This window comes from Lolium rigidum, chromosome 7 (assembly GCF_022539505.1).
Source record: "Lolium rigidum isolate FL_2022 chromosome 7, APGP_CSIRO_Lrig_0.1, whole genome shotgun sequence".
NCBI lineage: Eukaryota > Viridiplantae > Streptophyta > Magnoliopsida > Poales > Poaceae > Lolium > Lolium rigidum.
This window is the reverse complement of record NC_061514.1, coordinates 28837967-28855210: the sequence shown is the minus strand read 5'-3', so window position 1 is coordinate 28855210 and position 17244 is coordinate 28837967. Positions and strand designations below refer to the sequence as shown.

Below are 17244 nucleotides of genomic sequence, written 5' to 3'. Positions count from 1 at the left end.
TTCAAATTTCTGTGAACATTGTGATGTGAAATAGGTCAAGTTGAAATCAACATATACCGGAAAATGTAGACAACAACTGGCCAATGTTGACAGCAATTTTGGACTTTTTCCTAATGGACATGTAGAAAAATTTACGCCCTAAGCTCCAGAACGGAGGGGATATTAATAAAATGAAAATTGTGTTGCTCAATTTTTTTTGTTAAAGTTTGTTTTAGAATACGCATGTGCCTTAGATATAATGCATTGTGAAAAGCCTCAGGTCTACAAGTACAAATGCCATCGCTCACGGAAACCAAGAGATCATGATCAGATGGCTCATCGATCAATGCTCACGATATGAGTTTTCTCGATTGGTTTCACAGGAACTTCCAACTGTAATGGTCCCAAGAATCAACTCTGGGTGACACTAGCAAGTTTGAGCATTTCCACCTGTGGTGGCGTATCGATCGAGAAATGGGAGCTTTTACCAGGAAAAAATATTGTAAAACAAAAACAAATTATTAGATTAAGTCCTTTCTTAATTGCCTGATAACAGGGACATCACAGCACGATTCTGTAGCTTGCATAAAAGTACAGCATTATACATTTACACAACTGCTAACTCACAGGGCAACCAAGGTTTATCATCATAAGAGACAACGCTAACTGAACCACACAATATCTGGCCTGAAGCCTGACACCCAGCATCCATCCATCCTGAAACCCCTGATACAGGCGCACATCGACCAATGAAGCCAACATGATAGCAAGTACATTATCTGCAATGTCCTCAAGACGCTATGTTTAATGACCAACATCTGTAATGTACAAGAGTTTATTGCTATTCCTTTATTCAGACATAACAGAGCATTTCACTGGAAGGCCGAACAGCATGTAGAGGAGGGTCTGAGTTTTGTCTGGCAGCGCTTAACAGTGACTATTCAGGACGGAGGCCATCATCGGGACGAGGGTGGCGGCATTGGGTAGGGTATGTTGATCGGAGCACGGGGCACCACCGTTCCTGGGACTGGGGCGTGCATGCTGTAGGCCATGTGGGGCGGAGCAGGGAGCGTGACGGGGGTGCCTACGGCGGACACAAGGGGGCCGCCGACTGGCTGCCCGATCGTGGTACCAAAGGCGTCGACACCTGGTGGCGGGTTCGCTGTCTGTGCAGGTTGCTTGGGGGACTTTGCGGGAACTGCTGCCTGACCATTTGTGCCTGTGATTGGCCCCTGGGCGGCTGATGCCTCTCCGTTCACGCTGGTGATGTCATGTATGCTTGATCGCCGCCTCTCTCTGTTCATTGAGTTCAGGCGGATGAAGTACTTCTGTGCATGGCTAGCAACCTGAGTGGGTGTCCTTGAGATCACAAAGTTTCTTGAGATGCTCCTCCAGTCACCTTTGCCATACTTTTCCAGTCCAAGAAGGAACAATCTGCAAGTTAAAGCCGCATCACAGCACAGATCAGTGACTAGTAAAGATAAGCCTGCAGGAAGCATAATAATTGATATCCAGCAATTGCCAACCAAGAATTCCTAATTAAATATTTAAATTCATGACATTTCTGGAATTAGCTTCTCTAGTTAATTATGAATGAACATCAATTTTTCTCATTCAGCAATTTATGTCATCACAGCCACAATGATCTGATTTCAATACTTTGGAATCTCACAAGCATCACGTAAAACAGATCCAGGGAATCACTGGCATCTTTTTTTTTTTACATAAAACAATATTAAAATTACAGCTGCAAATATAGTATACCAGATCGATTAAAATGGCAGAAATATGTTACAAATCAAAATGTACTACTTCTGAAGTTCATATAGCACATGCTTACTATCTCGTTCAGGGTAAGAATTTTAACACAAAGCACCGAGTAACTGATTGCCTAGAGGGTGCTATACAGCAAATGACGAGAAACCAGTATGAAAAATAAGGACACAATTATGTAGTGCTATGAAAATGCCAAGCATATACTTGAGTTAACAATTCGAAGGAAAAAAAAAGGCATAAGTTTCATATTTGAAATTTATGAAAAATAAGGAACATAATTCATAAAAAAGAAGTACACATGTATCGCAAATTATGTACTTGAATTAACACTTAAAATGAAAAATGCACAAGGTTCATGTTCCACAAATATACTGAACCAACTATACGGAAGTGGAGTTGTACTTAACACAGTAAGCTATCAAATATACTGAACCAACTATACGGAAGTGGAGTTCTACTTAACACAATAAGCTATCAAATATACTGAACCAACTATACGGAAGTGGAGTTGTACTCAAGCTTTTTGAGTCGCTGTATAGTCAATGTATAGCCGCCGGGTCGTTTTCTGAAAATCACGGCAACTTATGGCAACTATACAACTACTTTCATCGACTATATAGCAAGTCGCAGGGCTGGCGACTTGGTTTGACTTGGCGACTCAAAAACGTTGGTTGTACTTAGCACAATAAGCTATCGAATAAGTGATTATTTTACTACTCACTCCTTCCCACAATGTAGTGCACATAATAATTTTCAAAAGTCAAACCATGTAAAGTTTGGCCGCATTTTTTGAAAAAGTATCTATATCTACAATAGCAAATGTATAGCATATGAAAATATACATCATCATGAATCTAATGGTATTTATTTGGTACTCTAGATGCTGTTATTTTTCTCTAAATACTTGGTCAAACTTCACATCGTTTGCCTTAAAAACCTTAAATGCACAGGCAAGGAGGGAGTAAATTTTTGGCATATTTAGAATAGCAAAGCTAGCATGTGAAAATCTACTAAACCCAGTCCAACCACACAATGGGAATAAATATGGCATGTAAAGAAATCATTCAAAGTGTCACCTCACTTAAACAATGGAACTTATCTTATCCAGAACACATTTACAATAACGTTTTGTTTCAAAAGTGACCATAGTTCCGAGTTTCTGGCTTCTGAGTAAAAAAAATCAGGCACAAGGTAACATGGGGAATAGTAAAACAATTGGTGTAACAAAATGTCAGAACATAAACTAAATGCACAGCTTCAGGGTGCACCTCCTACAGCTACTCACTGAACCAATGCTAGGAAGTCGTTTACCATTCATGGATTCCACAGTAATAAATGGATTGCAACAGAATAGTCATAACTATTGCCAAACAAGCAAAACAATAACAGGCTAACAGCACTGACACATGATTCCAGTTGAAAACATGGGTGGAATGTTTTATCTAATCCACCAATAGAGAGCCTGCATGTACAAAGAATCACACACAACATGACCTAACCTGCAAAATAACGACAAATCGACAAACCTACATGCGTTGAATCTCCAGTGGAGAGCAGCACGCAAGCCAGCTAAAGAGCAAATTTCCAAACAATCGAGCCATTACGACCAGTACACGAGTTGATGAGCAGAATCCCCAATCAAGCAATCCTGACCTTTTAGCTCCTGGGTCAGCCATATCCTAAGCGCAACTATGTTTGCTCCTCTGTCAATACACGCATGGGCACACAAAGGAAGGGCTCCACTGACTTTGAGCGCCGGTGCAATCACACCTCGAGAGCAGGTAAACTACGCAAGCATCGAATTTCCAATACTATGACTATCTCTAGCATCATATAGGACGACTACACGGATCAATCAACCAATCGGAATCTCGAACAGAGCAGGTCAATTCAGCAACCAATCGAGCATCTATGCGAGAAGCGCGAAATTCGGTCAACGGAAAGGAAAGGGCAGGGGGGGCAGGAGCGAACCTGTGCTCGTCCTCGGTCCAGGCGATCCCCTTCCGGCGCTCCTGCTCGGCGGACTTGGAGGAGCCCTTGTCCCCGCCCTTGTCCCCCTTTTCCGCGCCCTTCTTCCCGCCCGCGGAGGCCGCGCCGTCGTCGGGCCCGGCGTCGCCGGCGTAGACGAGCAGCGGCACGCGGCCGGCCTCGATGCCGTCGACGTCCTCGACGAGCAGCTCGTAGTGGCGCCGGACCTCCTCGGGCGACTTGCCCGGGACGGCGGCGGCGATGGCGTCCCACATGGCGGCCTCGTCGTCCGGATCCGGCAGCGTGGCCAGCGCGTTCTCGAACGCCTTCTCCTGCTCCCGCGTCCACGTGCCGGACCCGGCGCCGGGCATGGAGCCCTCCTCGCCGCCGCTGCTGCTGCTCGCCTCGTCCACCGCCATGGCCCGCACGAAAGGGGGGAAATTATCGAGCTTTGCGGGATTCGGCGGCGGCGGCGGCTGTAGGAGGGGTCTGTGGGATTGCGGCGGCGGGATAAGGGGAGGAGATTTGGAATTGCGGCGGGATTGGGGGGAATAAATTGGAGGTTTCCTTCCCGAAGAGAGAAAGGTTGGGAGGAGATCTACCGCCGCCGCCGGCGACAAGAGGATTTGTTACCGCGCGCGTCTTGCAGCTGGGGAGAAAGGAGAGATATTTTTCGGATTCACTGCGGCGGGCGCACTGCAGTCTGTGTAGTGTCGGGGCTCTTCTCTCTGGGAGTGGTGGCGCGGGGAAGGAAGGAGACAACAGACAAGGCGGGCGTGGCCGCGCGCGGCGGCCGGTTTTCTCGTGCTATTTTTTCTCCTTTCCTTTCGGGAACAATTACGTTGGTGCTTAATGGCCGCTTACCTTTAAGCTTTGCCTTTGTCGACCAGCTAATCCTAATCGTGCCCTTGATTTTCTCGTGGTGGCATGGGTCAGTGTCATGGTTTATACTTTAGACACAAGCTATCGATCGATCATTTCTCGGTTTTATATGCCAATCATGCAAGGTTCTTGTTTTCAAACACGACGACGACGCTAGAGAGTGCAAACATTTGGCACGTGGCGTTCCATCATGTTGCCCCAATTTCTTTTCTTTCAGCTTCCAATTTCTACTCCGCTAAAATCATCTCATATTAGATCATCCCTTCCTTCCAAACATCACCTCCTCCGCCAAATTCGCGTCTCGTGCCGGTAAGGCCTCCTCCCTGTCCCACCAACAGGCCCAAGCCCAGTCCAGTCATGCCTCGCCCTAGAGACCCGTTTTGCTTCCTTCATCTCATTTCTTGCTGACATTCAACAGGTAAAGTGATACTATCACTCAAAACAAAACGGGCAAACTGGTAGTAGATTGAATATGCACAACAAGTAGTCAGCCGACATTTCCTAACCCATAGCTCCTGAGCTCCGACAGCTCAGGTATACCATGTGCAACTAGTGCACTAGTTAGTCCGTTTCACGGTATACGTCCTCAAAAGTGGATTACACTCCCTCATGGATTTGCACAAGAACAAATGAGAGGCTTTTCTAAAAAAATGCATTAAACAATCAAAAATTAAACTAACTCTCTAAATTTTTCATATCCATACCTGAATATTCAACAACCACTACCGACTCATCTCGGTTACCAAGCTGACAAATTTGTGATGTCGAAATATTTTTCATTTATGAAAGAACTTGGTGTGCATCTCATTATGAACTTGGACAAATGACTCATCGTCTTGGTTCCCAAATGATCTAACAAGGTTCGGGATACACCTTCTCCCTTGAATGATGAGTTGGTGCATGTCAGTGTTATCACGGATCTCGATTTTCTTATTCTTTATTTGTTTGATCTTACCTTCACCATCAAGTTGATAGAAACTCGACTATCCTCCTTTATCTTCGCAGCAACACGGATGACCTCATTATTCCTTTATCAACCATGTTTTGTCCTATTTTATTTAGGTACGCTTCTTTTCTTTTAAAATTATTTCTGAAATAGCGAACTTGGTCTTGAAGTCCACACAAGATGGCGAAGCAAGTACCGATACTACCGTTGAGGAGAGAAACAAAATTCATAGAATTTGATGTAGAGGCTCAAAGATCATTCAGAAGAAATATAATGTGGACTTAGTTAATATCACATATACAAATACTCATCACCTTTTATACTAAATACTTGTACTTATTTATAATATATGCAGTTATTAAATCATAACTAATCTTAATGTAAACTTTAGTATACAGTTATATTAGCCTTTATTAAATTTGATAATGTTAACTCAATTTGTAATATTGAAATCAGAGATAAATATCATACATTTCAAACACCACTTGCTGCAAATGCATATATGCTAAATTAAAACCTCCTCGTTCATAATGGAAATTATATTAGGTCTTGGTATTCGAGTTTGGGAATTTTGAGGAACTTAATTATACCTAAACTAAGAAAAATAGCGAACATGAACAAATCACATTCATGTGTATATGATTTGTGCCACTTATATGTGTCGCCATGTGTTTGTATCTATTTTACAATATCTTAGTATCCTTAAATATCTTGACATGGAGTTCTTTAATGCATGATTCTAACAAATATCCTCTATTATAATCAATTTTCATGTTTGGTGGCAATGTGCAGGTGGCTGGGATGGCCTTTCAGTTTGTTGTTTCTCAAACTCGCATTCTTGACAAAGGTTACTTCGTGATCAATTTAAAATGCAATATAACATATGACTAAATGGCTTTCAATTATATGACAGGTTTGATGTAAGAAAGGGCCCCAAAATATTGTTGATGGGTCAAATATCAACTAGGAACTTCCAAGATCTTGCACTATCAACACTCGTTCGCCATTGGCCCCCATCTGTCACCGGCATAACCATCTGCTCCACCCAATCACGGCCAGCAGCGCTTCCGCACAACTTGAACCACCTCCCCAACCGGCCCTCCACCTCCCATGTCCGTCCTTTAAATCCCCCGACTTGGCGTCAACGAACCCTCCTCTTTACCCAAACCCTAGGATTCCATCACCAACGAGCTTCATGTACCATACACCGCCTCCCCGAGACCATTCTCCCGCCAACATATGTCGCCGCGCCGGCACCAGCCACGTGGAAGTCCTTCCATCGCCTCCACATGCGATGTCGGTGCCAGCTGCATCGTACCAATATCAAGTGATTTAGGCGTCCTCTGCTCTCAACTCACAAAGCTATCAATCAATCAATCATGTCTTGATTTTATATGGAAATTATGTAAGGTACTTGTTTTCAACATGATGACGCTAGAAAGTGTAAACATTTTGTTTGTGAATTAAGGAGCTTTATTTCTCAAACTTGTGGAATTACAACCATTTGCAAGGATACCAACTAGGAACGATGGAGTGAACACTGCTAGGAAAAAGGCTAGTAGTGGCGCACCATTGTGCATCTCGTAGTGGTGCACCACATGGGGCGCCACTGGTATCTACTTATCAGCAGCTGTCACTACTAGATGCTATGCGAAGCACTAGTATTTATGTGAGGTGCACCACTAGTAGAAAATTAGGTGCTCCTATTTTTGCATTCTAGATCCAGGTTTGGTTCTCGCACCATTTTTTGCATTTTTTTTGCATCTTTTCCCTATATCTTTTCCCTATAGTTTTTGTCTACATCTCCTAATCCACATCTTGGTGACGGACAGTGATGCAATGCATAAATAAACTTTGTAGATTATTGCCACACATGTTTTATATTGTTTTCTGGAATTTTCCAGTTATCGTCATTTTTTTGGTTATAACTCTGCACAACAGGAAATCCTTGTTTTGTGTATCTTTTTTACTTTCAGGGATCTATACAGAGTCAAATGAGCCTGAGATTTTTGAGGATTAATATTTCGTGAAGACGAACATTCTAGAGTCTTGGAACTTTGCAAACGGAGGCCGGAAGGGCAAAAGAGCCCAGGTGGTGCGGGGGCCACCCTTGGCCACGCCACCTAGGGCCTTTCCCTCCTCGAGCATCCACATTCGTCCATGAAAAGCCCTACCTGATGGTCTTGACATAAAAAAATCCTATATAAAGGTCCACCGAGACATCTCGGAAGGGGACGGAGTGTAACACATAAACAGAGAGTCAGCATGCCACCGCCGGAGGAAGATTGGAGGGGGAACCGCTGCAAGAATCGCCTCCGGTCGCCTCTCCTCCTTCTCTAAAATGGTCGTTCTTTATAACCACCTAAGAGGAATGATTGGCGACAAGAATCTGAATTTTTTTGGACAGATTGGGGGCGGTCTCACTTATCCTCATTTCCCGCCGCCCTGTCGGAAATTTCATCGCCGCGACCTGATAAGGGGTTGCCCGATCTTCTCAGTAAGCGACGGGGGTGGTGATGAACACACGATGAACACAGCGGAGATACACGATGATAAAGTGGATGATAACTTGTATGACGCTAACGAGTCTCTTGATCGATCCCTGTCGCCAATGCAGCAGCTCTCAACCCTGCAAGATATTCGCAACTCCACACACTTGCGCACGTAGCCTCCGACCACAAAGCGGTAAGTTGCAACCGTCTAATTCCCAATGGAACAGTAGCAAAACACCAGATCAATGTGAATTGGTGTATAGATTCAATAGAGTTGTAAAGCAATCAGCTATTAACTAGGGTTTATCTTAAACGTAGTCTAAACCTAATTTGGGGGCGTCCTGGACACTTATATAGGGGTTCAGGACGGCCAGAAGTCTACAAAATACATTAAAAACCGATCCAGATAGGGATCTAGTCGAGACTGACTCGGACACGGCCGGCCTGGGGGCCGGTCGACTAGGTCGACCGGCAAGCCGGTTGAAACCGGACCTGACACCGGATGGTGACCGGACAAGGGGTTCAAACCCCCTGGATCGTGCCCGGTGGGCACCGGTCCAGGAGCCGGCGGGCGCCAGGCTGATCTGGCCTAGAGGCCGGTCTGACCGGGTGTGGGGCCGGGCCGGCCGGCGTGGTGGCTGGTCGCGTTGAGCGTAGCGCCGGCCTGGACTTCATCTTCCTCCTTCGCGCATGCCTCCCGCTCCTCCCTCGCGCATCCATGGAGTGTCTTCATGTCCAACACCATGTCCAGTTGCTTTTCTCCTTCTCGTGTGATGCTTACTCCATCTTCATACCTGATTATACATAAGTAACAAGACTTGTTTTTTTTGTTGAGAACATCATCTTCAAATTTGGTACACGGGCTGATTGAATTTTACAGGCCGATGTGACCAATTTTGGGCCGTCCAAAACGGCCGTCGAGTGGACCTGATCCGCGACGGTTTTCGTGGGCAGAATATTTCCTTGTGAAAAAGAAAACCGACTGGGTGAGTGAGAGGGAAGGATGTGGGTCCCGCTCTCGGACGATCAACCCGCTCCCCTCTATAAATAGCCCCCACTCGATCCTCCCCTCCTTTTCCCCCAAATCAGACAGACAGACAGCTCCCCAGCGACTGCAGCCGGCGAGATATGGCGGCGACGAGCAGTACGGAGTCCGGCGCCGTCCTCAAGCTCCCCTCCGCCCCCGCGGAGTACGCCTGCGCGCGGCGGCTCCGCCACAAGCTGCTCCTCTCCTACCTCTCCCAGCAAGGCCTCCACCCCACCTTCCAATCGTAAGTGCTCCCGCTCCCGACCCCGACTCGATCGATTGCCTGCTGCTGCTAATGCGGGCGCCGCGCGCGCGCGTACAGCCTGGTCCGGCAGACGGACGCGCACCTGTCCGCGGAGCATCTGCGGCAGCTGGTGGCCGGCGGCCTGTGGGGCGAGGCCCTGGACTACCTCGCCCGCTTCCTGCCGCCCGGAGCCGGCGCCGGCGCCGACGACGACATCCTGGCCCGCCCCATCCTCCTCTTCCTCCACACGCTCTGGACCTTCGCCAACGTCGCCGCCAGCACGACGCACGCCACCGTCGCGTCTGACATGCACCTCCACGACTTCACCGTTTGTTTGTCCGTCAGCCACAGCTTCCTGCTCCGCACTATCCTCAACCTCATCCTCCACAAGCCGCGGTTCCGGTAGGCAGCGAGCGTGTTCAGCTCAGTCCTACTATTTTTTTTTTGTTGCATAATTGTCTTCTGAGTTCTGATCCACGGCCGAGCCTGTTTGCAGCGCCAGCCTGAACTGGGGCGCGATAAGGAACAAGGCGGCCTCCATTGCCTGTGACCTGGCTCGGGAGTCTCCAGAGTTGAGCCGCCGGCTGCTACTGCCGAGCGACCCAGGGACCCCGCGCGACGTCGTTCCCATCTGGTTCGTGCATTCCTCCATCTCCTCCAACATCAAACCTGTCTGTCTTCACGTAATGTTTATCAGGCCATGTTTGGCTACCAAACTTGTATCTCTCCTCTACTATGATTCTGTACCAGTTGCATGCCAATGCTGATGTATAGTGTTGATCTCTTGCTTTTGCTAGTCCCCGCCAAAGGCGTTACGTGAAACGACCGCCCCGCCGCGCACCGGCACATGCCATAACTAAGCTCTATCTCAACAAGAGGATGAGGTACACACAGCATTGACGAGATCATCGAGTTTTCTCACACATATTGGTGCTAATTCCTTGCTTTTTACAGCCTGCCTTCCTCCAGCCCCCAGCCTGGTATCATATATCCTCCTCTTTACAAACATCTTCTGTTGGCATGAAACCAATATAGCTCATATAACCTCTACATATGTCACAGCTCTCTACTTAATGATCCTTATCTATGCTTTTTAACGGCAGGAGCCAATCACACCGAGTCACTAAACAAGGTGGCGGGTCTTATCAGTAAGACTATTCTTGCACATTATTCTATTTCCAGTTTATATGTGCGTGCATCAATTGACTTCTTGTTCATAGCATTTCGTACCTTGACATACATAACTTAACATGGTATTCTAACTTCATGACATCTGGAACATATCTGATTTTTTTTTTCTCACTATTCTTTGTTTGAGAAATCGCTGGGCTTATGTGGGTTTCTATCTGCTGATAAACTTACGTGATGATATGCAGAGGAATGCTTCAATGCTGGTGTATCTCTCATGTTGCTTCCATCAGGTCAGAAGAAAGGTAATTAATTCAAACTTGCCTCAGTCTGAAGAACCACACTTTTTGTGTACTTGAGCCAATTTCCATTGCGCTTTCTGTCTGGGCTTGCCCAATCCTTTAGGGCAGCATATGCATCTTTCCTTCACTTTCTGCTAATGTAGCCCGGCATGGCATTTCTGGGGGGCATGCAGTAGCCCATCTTGTCGATTAAATGGATCATTATCCGTAACTAGATTGAACTAACTCACCTTACTCTGTGCCTTGCATCTTGCTTGTTTACTAATTTGATGCTCTTTATCTTACACTACATAATTTATGTTTGTTGCTTTTGAAATTGGCATGTTAGATACTTAGAATTATGGTTAAGTCACTTTGTGCTATGGCTTATAAGCCTGTGATACTTCAGATGCTACATTTTGTGGCGTCCTCCGTGGTTTGTTTCCTTGGCACATTGTTTGCCCCTATATTTAAAAGTCACACTAAAAGAATGCAGTGAAAAACTATCCCATAAATTATCTATTGTATTTTTATTTTGTTGGTTGCTCATATTTTATCCATTTTAAATGTACATGGTAATTTTGTATAGCACTCCAGTGCAGCACTTCATTAAACTTGGTGTTGTACTTTGCATTTTTGCGGTGCCTGCCAACTCATTAACATTTTTATTACTTCCAAACTCACAATGAACATCTTAAATCATACTTCTTTAGATAAGACCGACTGTGCTAGCTGTCTAGTTGAGGGGATACATGCACCATTGATTGTAGTACTTCATTGATTGATGATCGAGTCTAGGAACATCTTCCCCTAAAGTTTCCTCTGCCATTCCTTCGTTGGCCTGATAAATGCAGTCCTTATTATGTTTGATGTTGTTTGTTGCATTTTATAAGTGTCTAGTTACCCAATAACACTTTTAACTGCCTGGTTGCAGATGGTCCTGGTGCTCCAGTCCTGAAGACCAAGATTAGTAGCCTAACACATCCTGCTAAAAACATTGGCACCTCATCAGTTCCAAATGCAGGTAATTAGTTGAAAGCTGCCTTTTTGGTTGCTTGCCGTCATTTAAACTGAAAACTTGTTTCAGGTGCAGATTCAGGTTTAACCGTTTAAATGTTTTGACCATTTTTCAAACCTAGACGAATCTCCATCTGCATGATTAGTTCACGAATTGTTTATTGTTGCTGTAGAACGTCCAACGAACCAATCAATGGGCTATACCTATAATCCTCCTTTGTAACTGTTAAATTCTTCGCAGGTGCTCCAGTCTCTCTCCCTGCCAAAACCTCTGGCACCTTAACTGCAACAGACGCAGGTAATTAATTGAACACCCTCAACTGTTTTCATTCAATATAGGAACTCAATCTACACAACTTACAACTGTTAGTTGTTAGATAAACTCGATTGCTGATACTAATATTTGACCTGTGATGTTCATAGCTGATCATGTTGCTTTCTTCTGTCCTTAACCACTTTGTTCCAATGGCAAGCTATTTGTCAAAAGTGTGGAAGATGTTCTTTTGTTACTCATGCATTTGTTAGCTTCCCCAACCCTTTGTTTTATGTATGTCCATGTAGTCCCAGGATTGCATTTGCATCCATGAGCTGGTAGGCTTATGTACTGCAGTCACACCTTTATTGAGCTTCAGCAACTTCGTATGTTTATTTTATGATATACAGTTCCCACCATATTTGAGGATATTATAGAAAAATCAATGAAGAATTTACAATCTTTTTACATTAATACATAAAAATAGGAAAGTAACTTGCGTGTAGACTCTCAATTTAGATATTCACAGCCTCATCCTTAACATTTATTTGTTCTTTGAAATAATGACTGTTAAAATCATAACCAAGTTTCAGTTAAGGGCTTTTCTGCCTGGATAGTATTTAATCCAGTGACACTAAAGTGATACCACCCATCCATTTTGATTTGCACTATTATGTATGTTCATTGTAGTCCCAGGATTGCATTTGCACCCATGAGTTGGTGCGTTCATTTTTGCGATATACAGGTCACACTATATTGGAGGATCTTACAGGAGAGGCAATGATGAATATTATAATCTTGTTACATTGATACATAAAAAATAACGAAAGTAACTTGAGTTAGAACTCTCAATATCTCATGTGCAAAGCCTCATCCTTCACATTTCATAATAGTGCAAATTTCAGTCAAGGGTTTATCTGCCCTTATATTGTTTAATCCATTGATACTAAAGAGTATAAATACTTGGGCAGGCACAATTAATACCACCCAGGGAATTGTTTTGAGAAAGCATCCGAGGACAGAGCACTCAGCTGCTCAGGAAGAACCTGATCTGAAAAGGCAGCGGACATGCACCAAACTGGTAATGTTTACTACAAGTGGTTGCTTTTACAAATATGTCAATGAATACATCAATTCCGATTGAGACTTGTAGCAATTAGTATGGTGGCTACAAATCACTCATGCTTACAATAGTGGCTACAAATCACTTATACTTAAGATGGTAGCTACAATCACTTTTTATCACTATTTTACTGGCCCCTAATGTTTTTCCAAGTAATTAATTGCCAGTGGCACTAATTAGATCAAAGGGCAGCCACTAAAAGGAATAATCACACACAGTCACAATACCTGGAGAGGTATATCTATACAGAAACAAGGCTGTATGATGTTAGGTGACTACTGATTAGTGCCATGCACTTTGTTCCTCACGGCATCACACCCACTTCAATGTAGGGTACGGCATGGCACCAAGTCCTGTCATTCATATTTGTTTCTTAACAAGTAAACAGCGGCCGTCATTTCTTCAGTTTTGTGCTGCAATATCTTGCATGTAAGGTGCCACATTGCACAGTATTTAACTGCCAAAATAATTGCTGGGTGCAGGCAACGGATCTGCCGCAGACGAACTTGGATTGAACTTCATGGCGTAACTAAGTGGTGGCCAGATTACTCCTGTTGATAAGCTCCTGGTGTTGTAGAATAGGTTGTTTTGTTGCTATCTGCGCTAAGTTATGCTAATGAACTTCAGGGACCAATGGTATACTATATCTTGAGTCAGCGTACTCGTGTTGGTTGGTTTGGTCAGTTCTCATGTAATGCCACAAGCTCCTGTTATATCATCATCAGTGTCAAATCTATGAATTTGTCCGTGCCAGCAAGTATTCATGTCGATAGTTAAGCTGCTTTGCGTACTTACTATGTACAAGTACACTGTTTTGATTCTGCAGTTGTTTGCACTTGCAAATTGATTTTGTTACCAGAATACAAGATTAATTTTTTGCTTATTATCTATCTATGTACTATAATTTACTTATGGATTGAAATAATAGCCTGCGTGTACTCAGAATTTGGATAATCCAGCCTGATTGGAGTAAACCGGACAAGTACAGTGCAGTCTTACTGAAGAATTTGCACCTTCAATATCAATAGTCTGTCAGTGCAGTCTTACTGAACTGATGACGACCTAACACGGAGAAATGCTCGACATTGATATTGAAAGATTCACTAAATGTACTCTCAAGCGTGTATGTCGATAAAGGCCCCCTTCAGGAACTAAAGAAACGCCCGTTTCGACACCGAACCATATATTACAGACATGGGCGCATGATAGCACTAATTTATGCAATAGCACTAACTGAAATCCATTTATGCAACAATAGTAATTGTCATATATTACAGACATGGGAGCATAAATAGGTAACCAAAACAATAAGAAAAAAAAAAAACCACAGCTGCAGCAGCTCAGAGGATGTCTTATTTAGATAGCAGTAATCAGAGACTTGAGGATTGCAAGCCTTCTTCAGCTCCAGACTGGTCACCGTACGTTCTTCAGCTTCAGACTCATACGTCAGGGATCTTAGCAAGCTGCAACACCAGAGCAGCAGTGGATAGTTAAGCAGTTGACATGATTTATATAGCCCCTTGACTAGCTTGGTCATTTGACGTCTCTATGAAACGTAATAATTCCAAGCACTAGCTAGTCATGCAGGACTACATAGAGATCAATTCATCTGGGCTTGGGAAAAGGCAAATTGCTATGGGCATTTTACCTGCATTTGGCACTGATGTTGTCCCAGAGTTGGTCTGTGAAACTGGAGCTCCAGGAGCGATTTGAAGCGGAATCACGAAGCGAGGCACTGGCAAAATAAAACAAGCAATGTTAAGCTTCAAGAGCCTGCTGATTGGTTGGAGTAGAAAAACAAGAGTAATATAAGTGCACAGAGACAATTGTAAGTGGCTAAGCTAAATGATAAAACAAGTATGGACTAATTACCTCGCCCAGATGACTGACGCTTCTGACGCTTACCAGCATTTAGACATTCCTCTGTATCATTTATCATATATATAAGTTAATCACTCAGCACATAATAAAATGGATTTTCAGACAAAGGACTAATATAAATAAAAACAAGGGCATGTAGTCATTCTGCTGGTAACCATAGCAATAAGAACCTAAATGCTACGGACAGCAAGTTCAGAGATGGATATGTAAAGAAGAGAGAATTATATGAAACACTAGTTTACTTACCGACAAGACCCGCCACCCGATCCAGTGACTCATCCATGAATGCTGCGAGCAGAAAGCATATACAAGGATCGTTAACTATAACATGTAGTATATGTGGAGGTGACAAGGTGCATTTCCTTTTTTTGATAGAAACATAAGAAGTTTGTTAGGAGAGAAGGATATGATACATACCAGGAGTATGTTGGCTTGAAGATTGCAGACTGCAAAATCAAAAACTCGGCATGAGTATATGTGTAAATGTGATGTAAAAAATTCAGAATTATACTTTATTTCGTTCGTCCCATGAATTAATCACATATATATGTTGTCAATTATGTAGTACCTTGTCCTCCTCTTGCTGAGATAGAGCCTGGCGATGGCACGTCCCCTTCCTGCTGGTGTGCGGCGCCTAGGTGGTCGTTTCACGTGACGCCTTGGCCTGGCGACAGCAAAATTAAATAAAGATGATATATTTCAGTACAGTAGGTGTTGATGTAGGCAGTTATACTGCGCGCGGAATCTGATTGGACGAACGATGAATGAATGAGCAAACACAGGGAGGAGCGAAATTAACCCACCTGATGGGGAGCAGTGGGAGCATTTGGGCGTGGTTGGGCAGCTGCATCAGGCGATACAACTCCGGATCCTCGTCAGCCAGGTAATATGCAAGGGACGCCGCCATGACCCTCGTGGATTCCCAGTTGAGGGAGGCACTGATCGATTAAGTAGGTTCAGTTACGCGCGCGTGCATGGAGCAAGCAAGTTGGACACAAAAACGCGCGCGCGCAGAGGCTTGACAGTGTCATCTTACGTACCATTGCTGTGGTGAGTCGACCATGGCCTTGACGATGGAGCGGAGCCTGGGGCAGCGGCAGATGACCGTGGACAATGCCATGCCGTGCTGGTGCGCGGTGGATTTGACGGATCCGTCGGTGGCGGCGGCGGCGACGTCGGCCAGGGCCCAGAGCGTGTGGAGGAAGAAGTGGAGGGCGTTGGAGGCGACGGTGTTGCGCGAGTTGAAGCGGCCGAGGTAGTCCAGGGCGTCGGCCCACTGCCCCCGGTACACCAGCCGCCGGAGATGATCCCCGCACATGTGCGCGTCCGTCTGCTGGACCATCCTGCAGCAACCATGGAAGGAGGAAGACGAATTAGCAGCAGGGCAGGCAATCGGGTCAAGACGAGGGAGCGGAAATCACTTACGATTGGAAGGTGGGGAAGAGGCGCTGCCGGGAGAGGTAGGAGAGGAGCATCTTGTGGCGGAGCCGCCTTGCGCAGTCGAATCCGTCGGGGCCGGGGAAGACCAGTGTTTCCGTCGCCGCCATGTCTCGCCGGCTAGCTCTGGTCGCTCAGGATTCACGAGTCTGATTTGGGGGAGAAAAGAAGTCGAGGATTTGGGGCCTATTTATGAAGGGGAGCGGGTTGAGCGTCCGAGAGCCGGACCCACCGCCTTCCCTTCCTTCCGTTGGTCTTTTTTTCTCTTTCTTTTTTGACGCGACCCTCACACGGCTTTCTTTACGTACAATATAATATATAATTGGGCCAAAAGGGCCTTATCATCATAATGGGCTCGTGGGATGTAAAAAAAAAAGTATATTTTCTTCGGGCGGCTGATGCAAAAGAAAATCAAGTTACATCATCAACTAACAAAAGTCAAGACTACTAGACACATGAATCGAAGCCTATTATCTTGAAAACTATGCAAAAGGAACCCTAAGAGCATCTCCACTCGTCCCCCCGACGAGGCCCCCGAGCGACGTTTTTTCCATCCGGACGGCGAAATTCGGCCCAGTCGCGCCCCCGGTTCCTCGTTTTCGTCCGGATTTGGCCCTTAATCCATCCGGCGAGCCCACGCCACCCCGGCCCCCGGGGCGCGCTCGGGGACTCGGACGAAAGATTTTGGCGCGAAACGGCGTGTGGACCCGCGTAGTCGGCGACCGGAAAACCAAATCTCGTGATTTTCCCTCCAATTTGCTTGCATATCCCCATTCCCTCCAATTTGCTTGCATATCCCCATTCTCTCCC

At 45.2% G+C, this 17244-nt stretch overlaps 3 protein-coding genes across 3 annotated transcripts; 1 reads left to right on the top strand and 2 right to left on the bottom strand.

The window, feature by feature from the left end:
- Positions 1–482: 482 nt before the first annotated feature.
- LOC124676301 (transcription factor SRM1-like) lies at positions 483–4409 on the bottom strand. The gene is made up of 2 exons (XM_047212382.1): positions 3727–4409; positions 483–1413 (listed from the first exon to the last, which is right to left on the bottom strand). Exons 1-2 carry the CDS (start codon positions 4140–4142, stop codon positions 936–938), a joined length of 894 nt encoding a protein of 297 aa, XP_047068338.1. The 5' UTR covers positions 4143–4409; the 3' UTR covers positions 483–935.
- A 4762-nt stretch (positions 4410–9171) lies between these two features.
- Positions 9172–13963, top strand: LOC124671085. The gene is made up of 11 exons (XM_047207518.1): positions 9172–9314; positions 9393–9716; positions 9811–9948; positions 10112–10198; positions 10269–10294; positions 10418–10462; positions 10691–10747; positions 11658–11747; positions 11982–12038; positions 12965–13074; positions 13599–13963. The coding sequence occupies exons 1-11, from the start codon at positions 9172–9174 to the stop codon at positions 13629–13631; spliced, it is 1110 nt and encodes a 369-aa protein (XP_047063474.1). The 3' UTR covers positions 13632–13963.
- Positions 13964–14201: 238 nt separating this feature from the next.
- On the bottom strand, positions 14202–16544 carry LOC124671084. Its single transcript, XM_047207517.1, has 9 exons — positions 16423–16544; positions 16038–16340; positions 15801–15935; positions 15566–15661; positions 15415–15443; positions 15244–15285; positions 14989–15039; positions 14765–14851; positions 14202–14579 (listed from the first exon to the last, which is right to left on the bottom strand). The coding sequence occupies exons 1-9, from the start codon at positions 16542–16544 to the stop codon at positions 14572–14574; spliced, it is 873 nt and encodes a 290-aa protein (XP_047063473.1). The 3' UTR covers positions 14202–14571.
- Positions 16545–17244: the final 700 nt, after the last annotated feature.

Bases quoted from the DNA above. Each gene is read 5' to 3' on its own strand.
- LOC124671084 (XM_047207517.1), bottom strand. From the start codon at position 16,544: ATGGCGGCGACGGAAACACTGGTCTTCCCCGGCCCCGACGGATTCGAC. The intron at 16,341-16,422 runs GTAAGTGATTTC...TGGTTGCTGCAG, and splicing joins CTCTTCCCCACCTTCCAATC to GATGGTCCAGCAGACGGACG. The intron at 15,286-15,414 runs GTATGTATCATA...TTCTGCTCGCAG, and splicing joins TTCAAGCCAACATACTCCTG to CATTCATGGATGAGTCACTG.
- LOC124676301 (XM_047212382.1), bottom strand. From the start codon at position 4,142: ATGGCGGTGGACGAGGCGAGCAGCAGCAGCGGCGGCGAGGAGGGCTCC. The intron at 1,414-3,726 runs GTTCGCTCCTGC...TTTAACTTGCAG, and splicing joins TGGACCGAGGACGAGCACAG to ATTGTTCCTTCTTGGACTGG.
- LOC124671085 (XM_047207518.1), top strand. From the start codon at position 9,172: ATGGCGGCGACGAGCAGTACGGAGTCCGGCGCCGTCCTCAAGCTCCCC. The intron at 9,949-10,111 runs GTTCGTGCATTC...TGCTTTTGCTAG, and splicing joins CGCGACGTCGTTCCCATCTG to TCCCCGCCAAAGGCGTTACG. The intron at 10,463-10,690 runs GTAAGACTATTC...GATGATATGCAG, and splicing joins CAAGGTGGCGGGTCTTATCA to AGGAATGCTTCAATGCTGGT.